General features: G+C 38.1%; 2 protein-coding genes across 2 annotated transcripts; one reads left to right on the forward strand and one right to left on the reverse strand.

Moving 5' to 3' along the window:
- Positions 1-144: 144 nt before the first annotated feature.
- On the reverse strand, positions 145-8,214 carry gtpbp6 (GTP binding protein 6 (putative)). The gene is made up of 10 exons (XM_002936982.4): positions 7,728-8,214; positions 6,986-7,123; positions 6,208-6,278; positions 5,639-5,769; positions 5,229-5,299; positions 4,343-4,501; positions 3,069-3,277; positions 1,864-2,012; positions 1,118-1,270; positions 145-484 (listed from the first exon to the last, which is right to left on the reverse strand). Exons 1-10 carry the CDS (start codon positions 8,113-8,115, stop codon positions 361-363), a joined length of 1,593 nt encoding a protein of 530 aa, XP_002937028.1. The 5' UTR covers positions 8,116-8,214; the 3' UTR covers positions 145-360.
- A 109-nt stretch (positions 8,215-8,323) lies between these two features.
- Positions 8,324-17,567, forward strand: LOC100486952. The gene is made up of 8 exons (XM_004911816.4): positions 8,324-9,063; positions 10,287-10,405; positions 11,361-11,433; positions 11,820-11,887; positions 12,940-13,042; positions 14,935-15,053; positions 16,223-16,368; positions 16,908-17,567. Exons 1-8 carry the CDS (start codon positions 9,000-9,002, stop codon positions 17,008-17,010), a joined length of 795 nt encoding a protein of 264 aa, XP_004911873.1. The 5' UTR covers positions 8,324-8,999; the 3' UTR covers positions 17,011-17,567.
- The last annotated feature ends 217 nt before the right edge of the window (positions 17,568-17,784 follow it).

Raw genomic sequence — 17,784 nt, forward strand, 5'->3', positions numbered from 1 at the left:
GTACTCAAGTTTTTTCCACATCTGTCCTAAAATAAATCAAAGTGATTCCTAATAATTTGAATGGCAATCAATTAATAGAAAATCATGTGCTTTGATTCTGTTTAGGTATTATGTCTGCCATACTGTTAATAATTCACTTCTGAAACTGGTTAACAAAACTCTTTATTCTTCAAACAAATGGCAATAAATTAAAGGCATAATTATATATAAGAGTAGTTTTATACAGAGACTGGGCAGTAGCACTGATTCAGTGCAAAGCCTGCACATACCTGAATATTCAATTTTGCTTGTTTTCCAAAAGCACTTACAGCTATTTGTCAGCCTGAAATTAGGTGTATATGGCCCTTTACTGTAAAGTCTTCATTTACAAAACAGCTTCTTATATTTTCCATAGGCAGAATTAGTTATAATTACGCGCACTCTAGCAGTACCGTCTTCTGGCAAAACCTTTACTTCTTGTACTGATGACTCTTTATATAACCAGCTGTAAAAAAAAAAATAGTCCTGTTACAAGGCAACATAAAGGTAATTTCCTTAATCACTCTATGGCTAATATATAAGGATGTATTTCATAAGTATATAAGGAAGGATGTATCTTCCATATTAAAACTAGCAATATAAGAAGTCACCAAGACGTTCTGTGACCATATGCGGGCACAAGGCTGTTGGTTCAATGATTTTATATAGGTCACATCAATGCAAATTGCATTTATTTTTCTAATATTTTTTAGTAGAAGGCATAATATAATTGCTGTATGTGGAATGAATCAATGTGAAGTTGCAGAGTGTCTTAGAAAGTAGCAAAATATTTTTTTGTTTTTTTTTTCCTTATAATTTTATTCTGTTTATATTTCCTATTGCCTTGCCACATTGTAGTTTCAAAGCTATTAGGGCTGTGGCAGACGGGGAGATTAGTCGCCCGCGACAAATCTCATGTGTCCCGGGCGACTAATCTCCCCGAAATGCCATCCCACCGGCGAGAATGTAAATCGCTGGTGGCATGGCATACGCGTCGCCATGATTTCCCCTGAAATCGCGGAAGTTTCCTCTCAAGGCAACTTCCACAATTTACATTCATTTCTACCTCTCTGTAATCTATAATCATGTCTTACTGTACCTTAACTGTGGACTTTCAAGCTTCACATTGATTGTTAGAACATTTCTTCCTGTGCTTTTCATCACTGCAGTTTCTACTTGCTGTTTCAAGTCCTCTAAGCCATGTCCAAGCAGAGCTGACACGGACAGGACACTGGCATCGATATTCTCAGGCCTAACATAGAAAACAGTTTACAATAACATTTTATTTATAGATTTTTATATTATATATATATTATATATATATATATATTTAATTTATATATATATATATATATATATACTGGTTAAAGTGGGTGTTGGGAAAAAGACACAGATGACCCAAAAAGTTGGGAATGTATCATTGTCTAGGATGTGCACAATGCGGGAATGTTATAAAAGGACTGACTTTCACTCACCGTCAGTCATGCAAATATATAAAATAAAAGGATATCATATGTGCTACAAATTATGTGGTTTATTATGTGAAGTGTCCATGTGGACTTATGTACATTGGAGAGAGTTCAACCTGTTCGTGATTGAATTTCACAGCACCATTATACAATTAGAAACAAAGTATTAAAGTTGCCAGTGATCATTGTGTTTGAAAAAGGGACAGGAGACCGGAAACATCTCACCTTTGTGCAAGACTTTTTAAGTATCGCTGGTGATTTTGTTTTTTATTGACTTATTGAGTTTAATGACTTATAAAATGTTATGAATTGTAAGCAGGACGCACAAAAAACATATTCATTATTGCCATCCTTTTTTGTAAAGCAGTACACTTACATGTCAACCAAATCAATTTTGTTATGTACTTCAATCATTGTGTCAAGGAGTTGCTGTGGCAATCTGAGATTCTTCAGAACAGACAAGACACTTGCCTTCTGCTTTAAGGTTTCTGGATGGCTGATGTCCCTCACATGGATTAATAAATCCTGGTACACAAAACATACATCATTAAAATGGGTACGGGAATCTTGTACTCTGTGTCTAATAACTAGATTGCAGTTAAGTAGCACTGCAGCTCAGTTTACCATCTCCATCTGAACTTTATGACAGTTATATTAGATTTTATAGCTTTAGGGCTGTGGCAGATGGGGAGACTAGTCGCGCGTGACTAATCTCCCTGAAATGCCATTCCACCGGCGAATATGTAAATCGCCGGTGGGATGGCATACACGGCGCCGGGATTTCCCCAAAATCGTGGAAGTTGTCTTGAGATGAAACTTCTGCGATTTCGGGGAAATCATGGCGCTGCGTATGCCATTCTGCCGGCGATGTACATTCTCGCCGGTGGGATGGCATTTCGGGGAGATTAGTCGCCCGTGACACAGGAGATTTGTCGTGGGCGACTAATCTCCCCTTGTGCCACAGCCCTTAAGATGGATACATTCAAAGTCTGGTCAGTCAGATAGGTGGAACATTGCTACGAATACCTGCATCAAAATTGCACAACACTATCTCTCTGGCAATTTATTTCATACCCTGAAAGTGAATATTTGTAATATAGTGAAAGGCTACATGGCCAGTTGCTTAAATATTAACATAACACAGTGGTTCCCATGTCAGCTTTTGAAGCAATAAGCTGCAGAAAAAGGGTATATCATATTTATCTCTCTATATCTATAATTAAAATTACACTGCTTACCTTTTATTTTTTAAAGAAAGACTTTATTAAAAACAACCTCTTGGTACTGTATAAACCTAGAATAGGTGCTATGCACATGCAGTTGTCTGTGGGACTCAATTTTCACTTGCCATTTACTGTTGCTTGGCAATTAAAATATTTGAAATGGATAGGAAAATTGTTTACTTGGTCTGGTGACAGACAATACATAAAGTTACCACATGGAATTCTGGTTATAATATTAGAATGCTCTTCCCTATTTTTAAATTCTGACTTGAAGTAAAAACACTAAATCACAGTGCAGAAGTTATAAATGAGAGTATTACACAAACATCTTTATAATTTTTGTACTAAAACCCATTACCGAATGGACCACATCTTCTAGAGTTGCAGAGAAGGACTCAATGAGATTGTGGGGAAGTTGTGACAAAAATCCAATTGTGTCAACATAAATGACAGGCATGCGACAGGGAAGTAAACCTGCATGTGATGTAACATCAAGAGTGGCAAAGAGTTGGTCACGTGGCTGAAGACCTTCATCACCAGTTAGAGCCTTAATCAAGGTTGTTTTCCCTAAAAAAGACAAGACATCAGCATAAGACGATATCCCAAGTTAAAGAGTATATTTTAAAACATACCCTTAAACACCACTGAACATCCACTGGTCATAGTATTTCTTTCTTTTTAAAGGAATAGTAACATCAAAAAATCAAAGTGTTTTAAAGTAATTAAAATATAATGTGCTGTTGCTCTGCAAAAAAACTGGTGTTTTTGCTTCAGAAAAGCTACTATATAAATAAGCTGCTGTGTAGCCATTGGGCAGCCATTCAAGCTGGAAAAAAAGAGAAAAGGCACAGGTTATATAGTAGAAAACTAGTAGATAAGCCCCATATAATGGGGGTTTATCTGTTATCTGCTAAGTAACCTGTGCCTTTTCTCCTTTGAATGGCTGCCCCCATGGGTACACAGCAGCTTACTTATTTAAACCATAGTAGTCTTTCTGAGGCAAACACACCAGTTGTAGCAATGCAGGGCAACAGTACATTATACTGTAATTACTTTTAAACACTTTAATTTTTTGGCGTTACTGTTCCTTTAAGTTTAGTGCTGAACACACAGTGGCAAACAAAAACCCTCCAAGGTAGTGTACATTTCAACCTCCCAGAATACCTGATCTGTGGCTTAGGGCAACTGCATCAATCATGAAGGTAGGAGGAACAGGATAGCTTTTTAGTGCTTAAACTTATAGCAGACTCATTAACAGCACTCGCCACACACTGTAGCAGATCATGCAGTGGACTAGGATAACAGGATAGCTGTTTTACTACTGCCAATGAATGTGGGAAAACTGTAATGCGACAATGAAATCCTGTATGTGTAGACTGTGTGGTTGTAAGGGGATAATGAATTTGGATAATTCTAGAAATAGGCATTTACATAAAATCATGACTCGTTGCAAAATGAGAGGCACGTGGGACAGGTAAGGGTGTTGTTCACACCACATCAAATCATTTACATCATACTATGTAATCTGTGCTGCAGCTTCAAATAAGAGATTAATAAAACAGGTCCTTAAAAAGTCTTATTTCACATGCAGCATGAAAGATAAATATAAGGAATGTAAGCTCTTATACATACCACTATTTGTATACCCGAGAACAGATATGATGGGAAATTCCCTTCTCCGGCGCTGGGTTCTCAGCAAATTTCTTTTTTTCTTCACTTTCTCTAATGCATTTTTAATCTTGATTTCTCTTTCCTTTAACAACCTTTGTTGGACCTCCAAAAATGTTTCACCTAGTAGTAGAATACAAGTGTTGTCCTACACATTACAAGTGTGTTGTCATACACATATCTGGATATGTTATATCACTTAAACAACAACGCAAAAGAATTGTGAAAGCAACTAAAAGTTATACAAACCCCTGTAATTTTCCAATTTCCACCTGTATAATTCATTGCTTAGTAGGTATACCAAACGTCCCTGATAAACTTTGTAACACAACTACGTAGAGGTTGCATCACCAGATTTTCAACAGCATCACCTTTTACTATTGCACTCGATATATCTGAAGAAATTGGTATTGATGGATGGAGCACGCCAAGACTGCTTCTTCATAAAAATAATAAATGCTTTATTTCATACCTCTGTTAAAAACTCGATATATCTGAAAATGTATCAATATATAAATGGGCAGTTTCCAATCATTTGATCCATTAGTTGTTACATTTCTCAGCAGTCTCACATAAGCAGCAACATCAAGGGGCAATTTATGAACGGTTGGATTGTTTTTTTCTGATTTGGATTTTTTTTAGCGCAAAAAGTTGCAAAAAAAAGTTGTGGCTTTCATGAAATTTACTATGTGACAAAACAGCTAAAAATCTGAATCAGAAATCAGATCATATATAAGTCAATGGCAGATGTCCCTTCCCTGGAGGACCATTCCTTGCTTCAAAACTTTAGAGGTTTTTGATGCCATTTTTTTGTGCTACAAACTTAATTGAAAATCTAACAACATATTACCTGAGCCCATAATGTATCTTGATCCTCCGCCTTGCTGATCCATGTGAGCAGTTTCATTTTTCAGATTAGACCTGTATCAAAAGAGCCCAGTGTTTTATATCTGTCCCAGGTTTGGATTTCTTTACTGTGTTAATATTCATCCCATCTGTTGGAAGGCTAATTTACTTCCCATTTTATAAAGAAGTACAGTACTTTGTTACTTTGGATTTCAGTTTCCACTTTCTAACATTATACAGGTTGACTTATACCCCACCTCCTCCCCTGAAAAATACTCTTCTGAACTCTTATTTCCCATAATACAATGGAAATTTTGTCAGCTCTCTCTTAAAAAGCTATGAATGCTAAATATGTTACCCTACTTGCTGATATTACCTTCAACCTGGTGATAAAATGGGGTGCTTTTTTAGTACCTTAGAAGTGGAAGTTCAGCCAATGCAATCTGCAGTTTAGCTTCTTTTGTGTGGGCATTAAAGCGGAAAATATTGAGTACAACTGTATATCTATCAAAGACCTTAACCCCCCAGGCTTCTTCCATTTCTTTCTACAAAGAAAAAAAGAAAATGTATTAGTATAGTTGTTCTAAAAAGGTTAACAATTATGAGAATGTCTCTTCTGGCATCACACACTGTAATACTAAGGGGCAGATTTACTAATCCACGAATCCGAATCCTGAAAGGGAAAACGAAAATTTCGCGATTTTTTCGTATTGAGCGATAGTAAACGGCGAAAAAACCAATCCGATTTTTTCGCGACGGCGAAGAAAAATTGCGGGAAATACGCAAAAGTCGCAACGGCGACGAAAAAGTCGCAAAAATACCGATCATTAAGAAAAAAACGCATTTGGACACCTTCGGACCGTTCGTGGATTAGTAAATCTGCCCCTTAGAAACTGACATCAACAGAATGGGTGGCTGAAAAACTGCAATTCTGAAGCTGGCAGAAAAGACATTAACAGACATCAACAGAGAGCAATCTTCACCTCTGTCAAAGAGGAAAGCCTTTCAACGTTCAAAAAAACTGCAGTGATCTGAGGGTGTCCTTTAATTACATCTGTAAGAAAACATGGAAAAAGGTGAAAAGGGCAAAAATTAGGTAGAAAGTACCTAAAGCTGTATGCTAATCATAACTTTAGCTAAGGCATATATCACAATACACCAAACACCAGTAAATCCAAAAATTAAATGGCTTCATATACATTTAAATATATTGCACTGCAATTTAAAAAATGCTACCAGAACCCCTTAATACAGCTTATAAAAAATAGCTATTATGTACAGTGTCAGGCAGGGGTGTGCAAGGCCCAAGGGGCTGCCATCTCTGGAGCCCCGGATACTCTAGTCGCAAATCCCATCACCTGCCACCAACCTTACACAGTTTCTAACACTTGTTGTGCACCCCCTCCCCACTTGTTGTCGCCATCCCCCTGCATGCACACAACACTTTACTTTTATTTTGGGCCAGTTGGAGTGCCTAATTCCTGGCAGGAAGCAGATGGTGGGGCCTACAAAAGTTGAGGCCCACTGGGTTTTTCCCAGTGTCCCACCAGCCCAGCCTGACCCTGATTATGTAGCAATAATTAATTCTGTTAGCCATACATATTACATTCCCCCAAACTGGTTTTACTATTTAGGCCCTAAACAAAGAAAAGGATATGGCTCCCTATACACATATGCAAGTAAAATCGTCTCATAACAGTTTTGCAGCACAGAACTTTTTATTTGCATATGCTTCAGTAATACCCCTGAAAGGCACATTACCTGTTAGCGTCTGAAAATTCCCTTTTCCAAATATGAGCTTGCTATCAGGAGATTTTGTAGACATAATTAATGTGTTTACCACAGACCAGTTAGGAAGACTGTGAATAAGTGCAACAGCTTCAGCAACCTGCAAGTCAGCTGTAAGAAGATACAAACAAAAATCATATTTGTGAATGATGACAGATTTCTGGGGGAAAATTCTGCAGTGCAAGTAAAATAAATAAATAAAAATGTCAATTTGCATTCACATTTTACACTAGGCACTTGCGTTTGCACTCCATACCACATCTTATTTACAAAGGCTTGTGCTTGGCTGGGAATGCAGTGCATTGGTGGGTGCAGTTTGCTTGCACAAAAGAAAAGGGTCATGCTACAAAAGATAAATTATATATAAATATTGTATACACACAGTTCATTTATGGCAGTCCCCTGAAAGCTTGCATTTAAATTACTATGTCACATAACACACTGGCACTTTAAAAGGTATTTTTTAATAATAAAAATTATTTGGACAATGAGTTTCTAGGGAGTTGCAGCTGGTAACAAACTGAACCACTTGTACTTTGTGTTGTTTGACAGAGCAATGTGTTTTTTTAGGTCAACAATAATATGTATTTGTTTGTTTGTTTTCTTAACATTATTTGAATGGTTTGGGGAATGGAAAACAATTGAATAACTGAGTCCTTCAGTAATCACCCAGCCTTATGGGAATAGCTACATCCACCTAAAGTACGTGAATTACCCGAGCTAAGATGCTGCTTTTTAGCCCCCCACTTCACGTCCGGGTGTACAAGAAACACCCTGTGAGCTCCCTGTAGAAGGGAGGCAGTGTGAGGAGACAAGTCCAAATCATCCAGCTCCTCATCTTCCTCTTCCACCCAAAAATCATCACTGGCTGTCAGATTCCCTGATTTACTGTGGTCCCCCCCATGCTTCTTTGCCTTCCAGTAAGGCAAGCCACCAGAAAAGCAGCGCAGACCAGACAATGAGAAATCGAGGCGGCCATTACAGGGAACTGTGCGAGAGGAATAAAGAGAAGAGCCCGCTCGGAGTTCGGTAGTATAGTAGGGCGGATAACGCCAGTATCCCAAGCAACCGCGTACTGCCCTTAGCACCCTCACTGGCAACATGACCAACTTTTCCGCGTTGGGAGATCACATGACAGTAAGCGCAGACGCTGCCATTAGCGCATGCTCAGTCTTCTTTCCTGGGGCTGCAAGGGAACAGCGACGCGCTGTGTATTCACTGTGACAGCTGCTGTGTTAGCAATGTCAGTGAGTGTGGGAAAGGAGTGGGGTTTCTCATCGCCCATACTACTGCAAATCCATTACCCTCTCCCTCCCCTGTCAGCCTTCGGAGGTGTCAACTTGCTTTTTAAAAACAGTCGAAGGATCATGGAAAATTTAAAGCGACAGCTCTGCTAAGTTACCCTTGCTCGTATATTAGCGCTAAGCGCTACATAATGGATGGAGATGGAAACAGGGTTATTTAGGTATTAGCAACCTATACAGCTAATGCTACCAAAACCTTTCTGTGGATTCTGGGATTTGTAGGAGCGCTGCTTTAGCGTTCTGCTATTGATATTCCCATGCTCTTTGGGGGTGATCGTCAGCCAGTCGCTTCTCAGCATTCACTGCTCGTCAGCAATCTGTTCTACCATAAGTCATTTGCATTACATTTTATTTGACAAATGGAAAAGGCTGGAATAGGCGAATGCAGTGTCGGCAAAATGTATTATTTTACAGTTGAGGCAGAATGAAATAATTATTACATTTAAGCTATATAAGTTTCTCCCAATGGGAGAAGGTACCAGGCAAGGTTTATATAGAGCATGTCTTCTGCACATCCTTATATGAAGTCAGCAGCTATTGGCTGCTCCCTAGTTCTGCATCATGCTCACTTACTAGAGCATCCTCACAATCAGAAATAACACTGTATCATTCCTTCTGGGCTGCCTATATACTCTGGAATCCATGGCAAAATATCTCCTGCTGTTGTGAATGGATGTCTAAGGATGGCTGCTGTAAGCCAGTCCCAGCCCGTACGCCAGCCCTGCATCTACCATTCATGCTATAAAGGTAGTGATTAGTATCTGTCTATTGCATCTTACATAGTGTTTCCTTTCCTATCTATACAATTTGTGTGTGAGTGTGTGTAGCATTTAGTGCAGTGCATGGTGCTCTGTTTCTGTATGCCTAGCATTATGAGTGAAACAGATAGTTGGTTTGGTTTGTAAAGGACACACTCTACAATGATTGATTAGGTAGAAAGATAGAGAGCCAGGCAGTGTTCTCTTAAATTCTTTTTGGCTTTTGTGCTCACTTTTCAAACCCTGTTCACGCCTTTAAAACCTGTATGTGCAGAGAGGTTGGTGGCATAGAATAAGTGCTAAATTTAGTATTTTCACACAAAATTATTTGTACACCGGAATTTATTGTGTGAACTGGCCTCAAATGTGTGTGCATGAGTGCATGGCTTAGAGGGAACACTGTTAAAAGAAGAGGCTTGTATACAAACAGTGGCATAAACTAGAATATACTGGGCCCTATGGCAATCATTTTACAGTCCACATAAACTTTGGAAATAATATATTTTCATAAACCTATATTTACACGGCTTATCATTCAGTCCCCCCTCCCATGGAACATTATGCCTATACAGGGCCAAACAGCTTTCTCTGTAGTTACACCCCAGCATATTTCTTTGTATTTATATTAAATATTATATAAGAAGCAAACAAAAAAGGAAGGAAAAAGAAATTTGGATTTGTTTTCATTTATTTTATCTAAACTGTGCTGTAAGAAAGCAGAGCTTATTGTGTACATAGAACATTTCTTTTGCATTTGTGAGTAAGCACCATCTGGCAAAAAAAAATAATATGTAAACTCAGCTGTATTGTGTGGTGGCATTTATGCCATGTAATACTATCCCATACATTTTGCTTCTGTAGTACCTGCTAATTAACACTTGCATTATCTTTTTCTCCTTTGATTACAATAATCCATATATGACTGCCAGCTGTTTTATTAAAATCAACGGTTAATAATTTAAAACAAAAAATATTGCAGCACTGTAGTTAGGCATGATTTCATTTTTCAAGGGAAATGTATATAAATACAGGGGAACATCAGGGGTCCCTCCAATTTATAATGGATTTTACACCCTGAAAAACATAAAATGGGGATTTTACTGTATATAGACACACTCAGCCTGGTTGAATGATTAAAGAATTAAAACCTCTACAACATACCTAATGGAAAGGTTATCTTTTGTGGTCATGTTTTATTCCTATTCTTTTCAGTGGTTATCAATTTGAAGAAACCATTGCAGCCAATTCAAATGAGCAGCAAGCAGGTGGCACTGGAAATGTTTGCACTGTGTTCACAGTTAGATGTTCTCATCAAAGGGGAGGTAAAACAAGTAAGTGGATTTTAATATCATGTTGTATTTAAAAAATATATGGCTAAAACTGCTGTATTTGTATACACCGTTCTAAACTTACTGCACCAGCCCAGAGGTTCACACTCACACAACTTCCTTGGGTCACGGGTGGGTTCGAGCCAGTCTCTTCCTGCAGCCCTCCCCACCCGCGACCTAACTGTGCCCTGCCTCTGGCAGTGGCCAGTGTCGGACTGGGACCCCAGGGGCCCAACAGAAAACCTAAAACATGGGCCCACTCTCCAAACAATTTTTCACCCACTTCTTACTCAGTCTCTATATTTCCTAGTTTTTTATCTTTATATACTATAATCTATTCTATTTTTCTGTATATTTAGTTGTTTTGTTCCCATAGAGAAATAGGGAATGACTAGAAATAAGCCAAATGGCTAGAAGTAGGAGGGCCCGCTGATACCTGGGCCCACCGGGAGTTTTCCTGGTATCCCTGTGGGCCAGTCCGACACTGGCAGTGGCTATTTATATACGTATGCCTGCCTTGCTCCGCCCCCTCCATGACATCAGAGATGGGGCATTCACGGATATATAAGTAGCCTCAGAGCAGTGGCCCAGGTTCAACATGGGTTGGGAGAGGGTGGGTTAGGGTCAGGTGCGGGTCTAAATCTTGTCGACCCACACATCATTAGTTCAGCCTGGCCCAGACTGGCAATCTGTGGCAAGAAGGGCTGCTCTAAGATGCCATAGATAGTCATTATGTTTTGGGCAGATGAGAAGCTGTTTGGGCCTCTGTTTTCTTGAAAAGCCATGGACTTTTTGAAATGTTAGTCAAAACCTGGGTTCAGCAGCTATAAAACAGTCAGCACCTTTAGAATTGTATATTCTAAAGGTTCTATTTTGGATCTTGTTAGGGCTTCATTTTAGTGTCAATGATCTGTATTTTTGCTGATTTCTCTTTCAGCGCACTGTTCCTTATTTTCAGTTACAGGAGCAGGTTGCAGATGATGCGAGCCATGATGTGAGCCTTGGGGAGGATGCTACGTTACATACATTAGGTGAGATTTTTGTGTGTCACTTCTATGGTTTTGGTTTAAGGCTGATACTTCAACATCAACCATGAAATATTTGCCCTGATTCTCCATTCTTGCAAATGATGGCTTGTCTATAGCCCTCCAACATGTCTACTTGGCTTAGATTGCGACTTGGCTGCTTGGCTAGTGGGCTCATCTGAGCTTTCTTTGGCCTTGGCATGATGCTAAGGCATTTGGAATCCTGAATGAGAAATGTCACTGAAGACTGCTAGCATAATCCATGTAAATGTAGTTTTGTGTAGACAAGAAAAATGATTATTTGATCTTTTACATTTTTATCAGTACCTCAACTCTATAAAAATGTATTGTAAACATTTTAGTGGCTTGATATGTGATTATTTTCCTTTTAGGGGCAGATGTTGTGGAAAGAATGAAAGAATGTTTAACCAATTTACCAGAACCTATTCCATGCTTAGAGGTAAAGAGTAATTATTGTTTATGTTTAAAAAATACTTAGATTGTAAGCTCTACAGGTCCAGAACCTCTTTCTGTTTGTCTTTTTAACATTTATAACTTAATCTTGAATGTTGCTGTACTTTGTATTTTTATTTATTATTGTAATGAAACATATTGTTTGGTTAATGTTCCCTGTTATACTGTGCAGTACACAAGTAGAGTTATATAAATAAAAATGAACATACATACAGTATCCACAGAAATCGAACTAAATACCCACAGATCTGGGTGCAAAATTTGCAACTGGAATCCCCTCTGCAATGCAACACCCGCTAAGCACACACCACCAATGTCCTCGTAGTGATATCATATGCCATGCAATTATAACCCTGGACCTCCCCCTGGTAGTTATTCCACTAAATATCCTGCATCAAAATAAAAGGAACACTAAAAGAACACTAAAAAACAAATGGGCAGATAATATCAACTCTGGGCTAGGAATTAAAATAGGCCCTGGCACTTCAATGCCCTTTGTCCATCATTCTAAAATTAGGGCCTTTACCTTTCCTCTTTAAGTGCATGCAAAGATGTGGATTCAGTATGTGGTTGGTAGGTATCAACTTAGTGAGAGGACTGTACATGTGAGATTCACCTGTAAATGATAGCAATCTCTATTTAGCAGAAAATGAAATCTTTATGTGCCTAATGCCAGCAGCAATACCTTTATCTTGTACACTAACTGACACTTGCAGCCATAATAAATTGATCCACAGAAGGCAAGCTGTAATGAGGTTGAGCTTACACATACAGTTGGTTTGTGCATTGTTCAGGTGCCTCCAGACACTTACAAAATGTTGTGAATCCCTGAGCAGGTCACCTTCCTATATTGTAAAATACTAGTCACTGATTTACTCATAGGCAATAATGTAAAGATATACACAAGCTACATTTAATTAACATTATTAGTGTAATACATTTTTAGACACAGTCAGCATACAAGAGATACCCTTTATGAAACAGTTTTTTATATGATTTTAGGCGGAATATCATTTCTGCATGTATAACATTTTACAGGACTATCTGGATACTTCAGGCTTATCCATGCTCTTTCCAAGAGTTGAGATATACATCATACATGAAAGGCCAGTGGACATGTTAGAAAAACCTCCAATGGATGGTAAGAGAAAGACAACTAGGTATGTAAAAGATATGCTCAGTTAGAGAACATCAACTCTTGCGCTGCCATTGAGTAAGAAGAAGTATCAAACCGCAACAAGTAAAGTCTTATGATAATGTGATAATGCAGTTCTGTTCCTCGTGTTTCACATCCCTATCCCAATAGAGCTATCATGGCTATCATATAATGGATTTAGTAAAGCATCTATGATTTTGATGCTGAGGAAAACTATAAATATATATGCAAAGGAACTATTTTTTATATGGTTGTGGAAAACAGTTTGCGAAACATTTGGAATGACATGTATTCTTGTCTTCATTCACTAACCCTCCCAGTAGATATCTACGTTGGCCAAAAAAAAATTGGTTACATTATTTTGAAAGGGAAAAAAAATGCATTGCTAGGCAGTGTACAGAGCCAGAGTAGTCCAAGGCATGAAAAATGAAACAGAACATCAGTATTCTGACTGTAGTGTAGACCTGTTATCTCTAAGGCTAGTGCCACACATGGTTGATTTTTGGCCTGCAGAAAAACACAGGCTGAGAATTGGCACCTATGCTGGCAGCATCCACCTACCATGTCTGCACCCGGAAGCATTGTCTCTGCTCAGGTGCAGGCAGACGCAGTGTATATCAGCAAAAAAACGTCAGAGTTTGCATTTCACAGCCAGCATCTATTGAGTCTGCCTTCACCTGGGTGGAGACAGTGTTTCTGGGTGCAGACAAGGAAGGAGTGTGGCGCCCGTGTAGGGGTTGATTCTCGGCCTGCATTTTTCTGCAGCCCCATGTGGCACTAGCCTTCAGCTGCTTGCTGTGCATTTTTTAAAACTGTAGTGTCTTTAGGACCCAGCAAGACAGGGATGATTCTGTACAATATATGTGAGTCTCAATGCCACAGATATACAAAAATGAACTATAATATTGCTATGAATACATGGTATGTTAAATATTAGGATGCCAAACCATTTCTTCTATGTGTTTTGGACCTTTAAATATGAACTTGGAATTTTATTTATAACAACAACACAACTAAAACACAAAATATATCTGTCACGTTGGGTGGGTGTGGTCAAGGGGGTGATGGCAAAAAAAGTGGGTATGGCCTGAGAATAATTTTGTGTGGCACACATAGAGCGCCACATCTTTACTTCTCTAAATATGATCACCTTAGAGTAGTTACTGCTTGGCAGTGAAAGGGATAAGATGTTATTTATTTTTGTTATTCATATAGAGCCATTATCTTCCACAGCTCTTAACAGAACATTTTAGCAGAATAGATGCACAGTTACAATTTTTTATTGATAGGAGACCACAAAGTGAAGGTAACCAGTGTACGTTAAAGTAAACCTATTGGTCTAACTTTTACTGCCTTTATTTGGAAAAGTGTGAATGTTACATGAGCTCATAAACTGCTACAAAGTTAAGCCAGTTTATAAGACCATAACAATAAAATACAGATTTCAGATTTAATATTTGGAGTGCACATTTCAACTCGGTTAACTAGGTTAATGGCACACCTAGCATTTTGGCCTTTAGACCAATACAATTGTTTGAGCTTTTCAGACAAAAAACTCTCACTAGATGAATAGCTGAATATATTTTTCTTAATATTCTTCTTCCCTCATTGTTTCCATGGCAACAAAAAACAGGAGTTAATTATTGTATGTTACAGCATAGCACACACATTGCGCATCTAATATTCGTAGAACATAAGCTACTTTCAAATAGGTCCCTTAACCACAAGAGTCAGATGCCCACACACATGCATACACATTATGGTACAGCATTCTGCTTTATATTAGAATACAGTGTTATTGCTTGCAGCCTTTTAATAAATACTGAAAATAGCACTGGGCAATGTATCATTAACTCTAGTAGTTTGATTTTCCCTAGAATACTACATTCACATAGGAAAACTGAATCAGCTTTTGGTCCTGAGCCAGCAGTTAGAAGATGATGTGAAGCACTTAGGAAGCCATAAATATGTTGCTCATCAGTTGTCAGTTCTCTATGTAAGTGCATAATTGTTGTTTTATTGATTATTGCTATGTTAAATCTTAGTTCCATTCTTAATTGCTTGATCGACAATAGTCTGCATGTGCCTTTCTTGATTAATGTAAAGCAATTTAACCCTTGTGTGTAGATGAAAGACACATCCAAATTTCAACATTAGAGAATGCATATTTAAAGGATTTATTTTTAAAGAAAGCATACTTATTACAATTTAGTTCTGTTAACAATGCAGATTAATTTAATTACTTCTCTGCTATGGACCTGAGTTTGTAGAACCACAAAAGCCCTTTACGCTAATGCCACACCATGCGTATGGCGTATATTTTTGGCAAGCCAAAAAGCGTTTGCTGAAAATATGCGCCATACGCTCCTACCTGTGCCTGCACCCGAATGAATAGAATACGCTCAGGTGCAGGCACATGTAGCCGAAATATGCATAAAAACGCAAGACTTTGCATTCTCTTGCGTTTTTATGCAGATTTTGGCTACAAATGCCTGCACCCGCGCACTTATATTGTAAGCTCTACGGGGCAGGGACCTCCTTCCTACTGTGTCTCATACCACATGGCACTTATTCCCTGTGCATTTATATATATTTATTGTATTTATTTATTATAACACTTGTCCTCCCTGTGTGTAATTTTGTATTTTTTTAAGATTCCACAGTGCTGCATACCCTTGTGGCGCTCTATAAATAAAGTTATACATACATACATGCATACATTCAGGTGCAGGCACAGGTAGGAGCATATGGTGTGTATGGCGCATATTTTAGGCAAATGTCTTTCAGCTTGCCGAAAATATACGCCATACGCATGGTGTGGCATCAACTTTAGGGTACTGTGCCTAATATTTGGCAAACCCCAGTGATTGTAACTTTCCTTCTCCTTTAAAATTATTTTTTTAGTAGGCTTAATGTATGAAGATCCAAATTGCAAAAAGACCCCTTATTTGGACAATCCCAGGTCCTGAGCATTCTGGATTACAGGTCACATACCTGTATACAGATTCTGTTACATTTTCTTTCCACAGAGCATTGGAACTTGGTTCTTTTATTAAAATAATGATTTTTATTTAAAAAGGAATTGGTACATACATAATTTTATGGCACATCCTTCAGGTAACTCTAAAGATAGTATACATTGTGCATGTATTTTCGCTCCTTTAGAAAGTTCTCAGTTATTTCAGTGGATACCCCTCTTTGGATCTTCCAAAGCGAGATATTGAAGCTAATTTTAAATCAGTGAAATCTGCTCTAGCTACAAAGGAAGGATCAAGACAAGAGCCTGTTTTACCTGCACCGCTTTTGACATGGTAAGAATAGGCATAACTCCCTATAAATGTTCACTAAAACATACCAAAATGTGTTCTTTCATACAGAGTCTGCACAAAGCAATCTTGCCAGCACATAATTAACCTTCAAAATAAAAGTACACCAGGTGCTTTGTAACGGGGGGAAGGGGGATGGACAGCCCCTGACTGTGACAGTGCAACAAAAAATGGCACACATAGCTGGATTAAAGTTTTTTGCATGATGGGCCTACCCCACTGATATGTGGCCGAATTGACCAGATGTCCATTGACCAGGTGTAATGGCTTATATTTCCATCATTTTAATGCAAATGTTTGACTTTAGGGCCAAACAATCGGATTAGCACTATATTGCCCACCTTACATGGGTATACATCTGCTAATTTGGCGATATTGCTAAACAAGCGGATCTTATAGTGTATGGCCATCTTTAGTTTCATTTATAATTGTGTCAGCCACAGATTTTATAGTACAGTGGTAGTAATATCACTAGAGTCTATTACGTGTTTTAACTAATTTTTCTGTATTTCTTTTTATTGCAGGCTCCTGGAATTGACACAAACAATTATTAGTACAGTAGCCTCACTCCCTGAAGAACTGACAGGGGAAATAATGCCAGTGCTAGCATATTCTTTGTTGCAGTGATTTGTATAACAACAGAAACAATGTTACATTTTTACTGGCTTCAATAGACTAAATGAGATACTAAACTTCTGTCATAGTACCAACTACCAACAATCATCTCTACGACAGCAAAAACCTGTAACTCTAATACAGACTTACATAAAACATATGTTGGATTGTTTTGTGAATATATCTTCATGTTGTCATATCTCTATTTGTCAGAAGAAAATATTTTATTTATAGTGTTGAAAAAGTGCCAAGCTATTTCCATGCTAAAGAAGAAGACTTATATACTAAAAGACTTCTTATTATATTGCTTTAATGGTGCAACGTCTTAAATATCATTGAATTAAAAGGGACGATACATAAAATAGTTTAAGGGGTGACAAGCTCATGGATGAAATTTATCGACAACACAAACACAGGACAGACTCATGAAGATTCACCCATCTGTGTTCAGGCAAACGATTACTGATAAAACAAGTACAGGTATTGGATCCATTATCCGGAAACCCATTATTCAGAAAGCAGGAAGGACATCTACCATATCCTCCATTTTAATAAAATAATTAAAATGATTTCCATGTTATCTTCAATAATTAGACAGTACATTGTACTTGATCCTAACTTAGATATAATGAATGCTTATTGAGTACAGGAGAGTACAGGCAAAACTGCATGACTGCTCTGGTTATGGGAATTCCCTGCTTTATAAATGGGAAAGGATCCCACTGCTGTATCACTTTGCACTACACTTAGGGGCACATTTATCAGGTATGACAGGTACGAAATACA

The sequence above is a fragment of the Xenopus tropicalis genome, chromosome 2 (genome assembly GCF_000004195.4).
Source record: "Xenopus tropicalis strain Nigerian chromosome 2, UCB_Xtro_10.0, whole genome shotgun sequence".
NCBI classification, from domain to species: Eukaryota; Metazoa; Chordata; class Amphibia; order Anura; family Pipidae; genus Xenopus; species Xenopus tropicalis.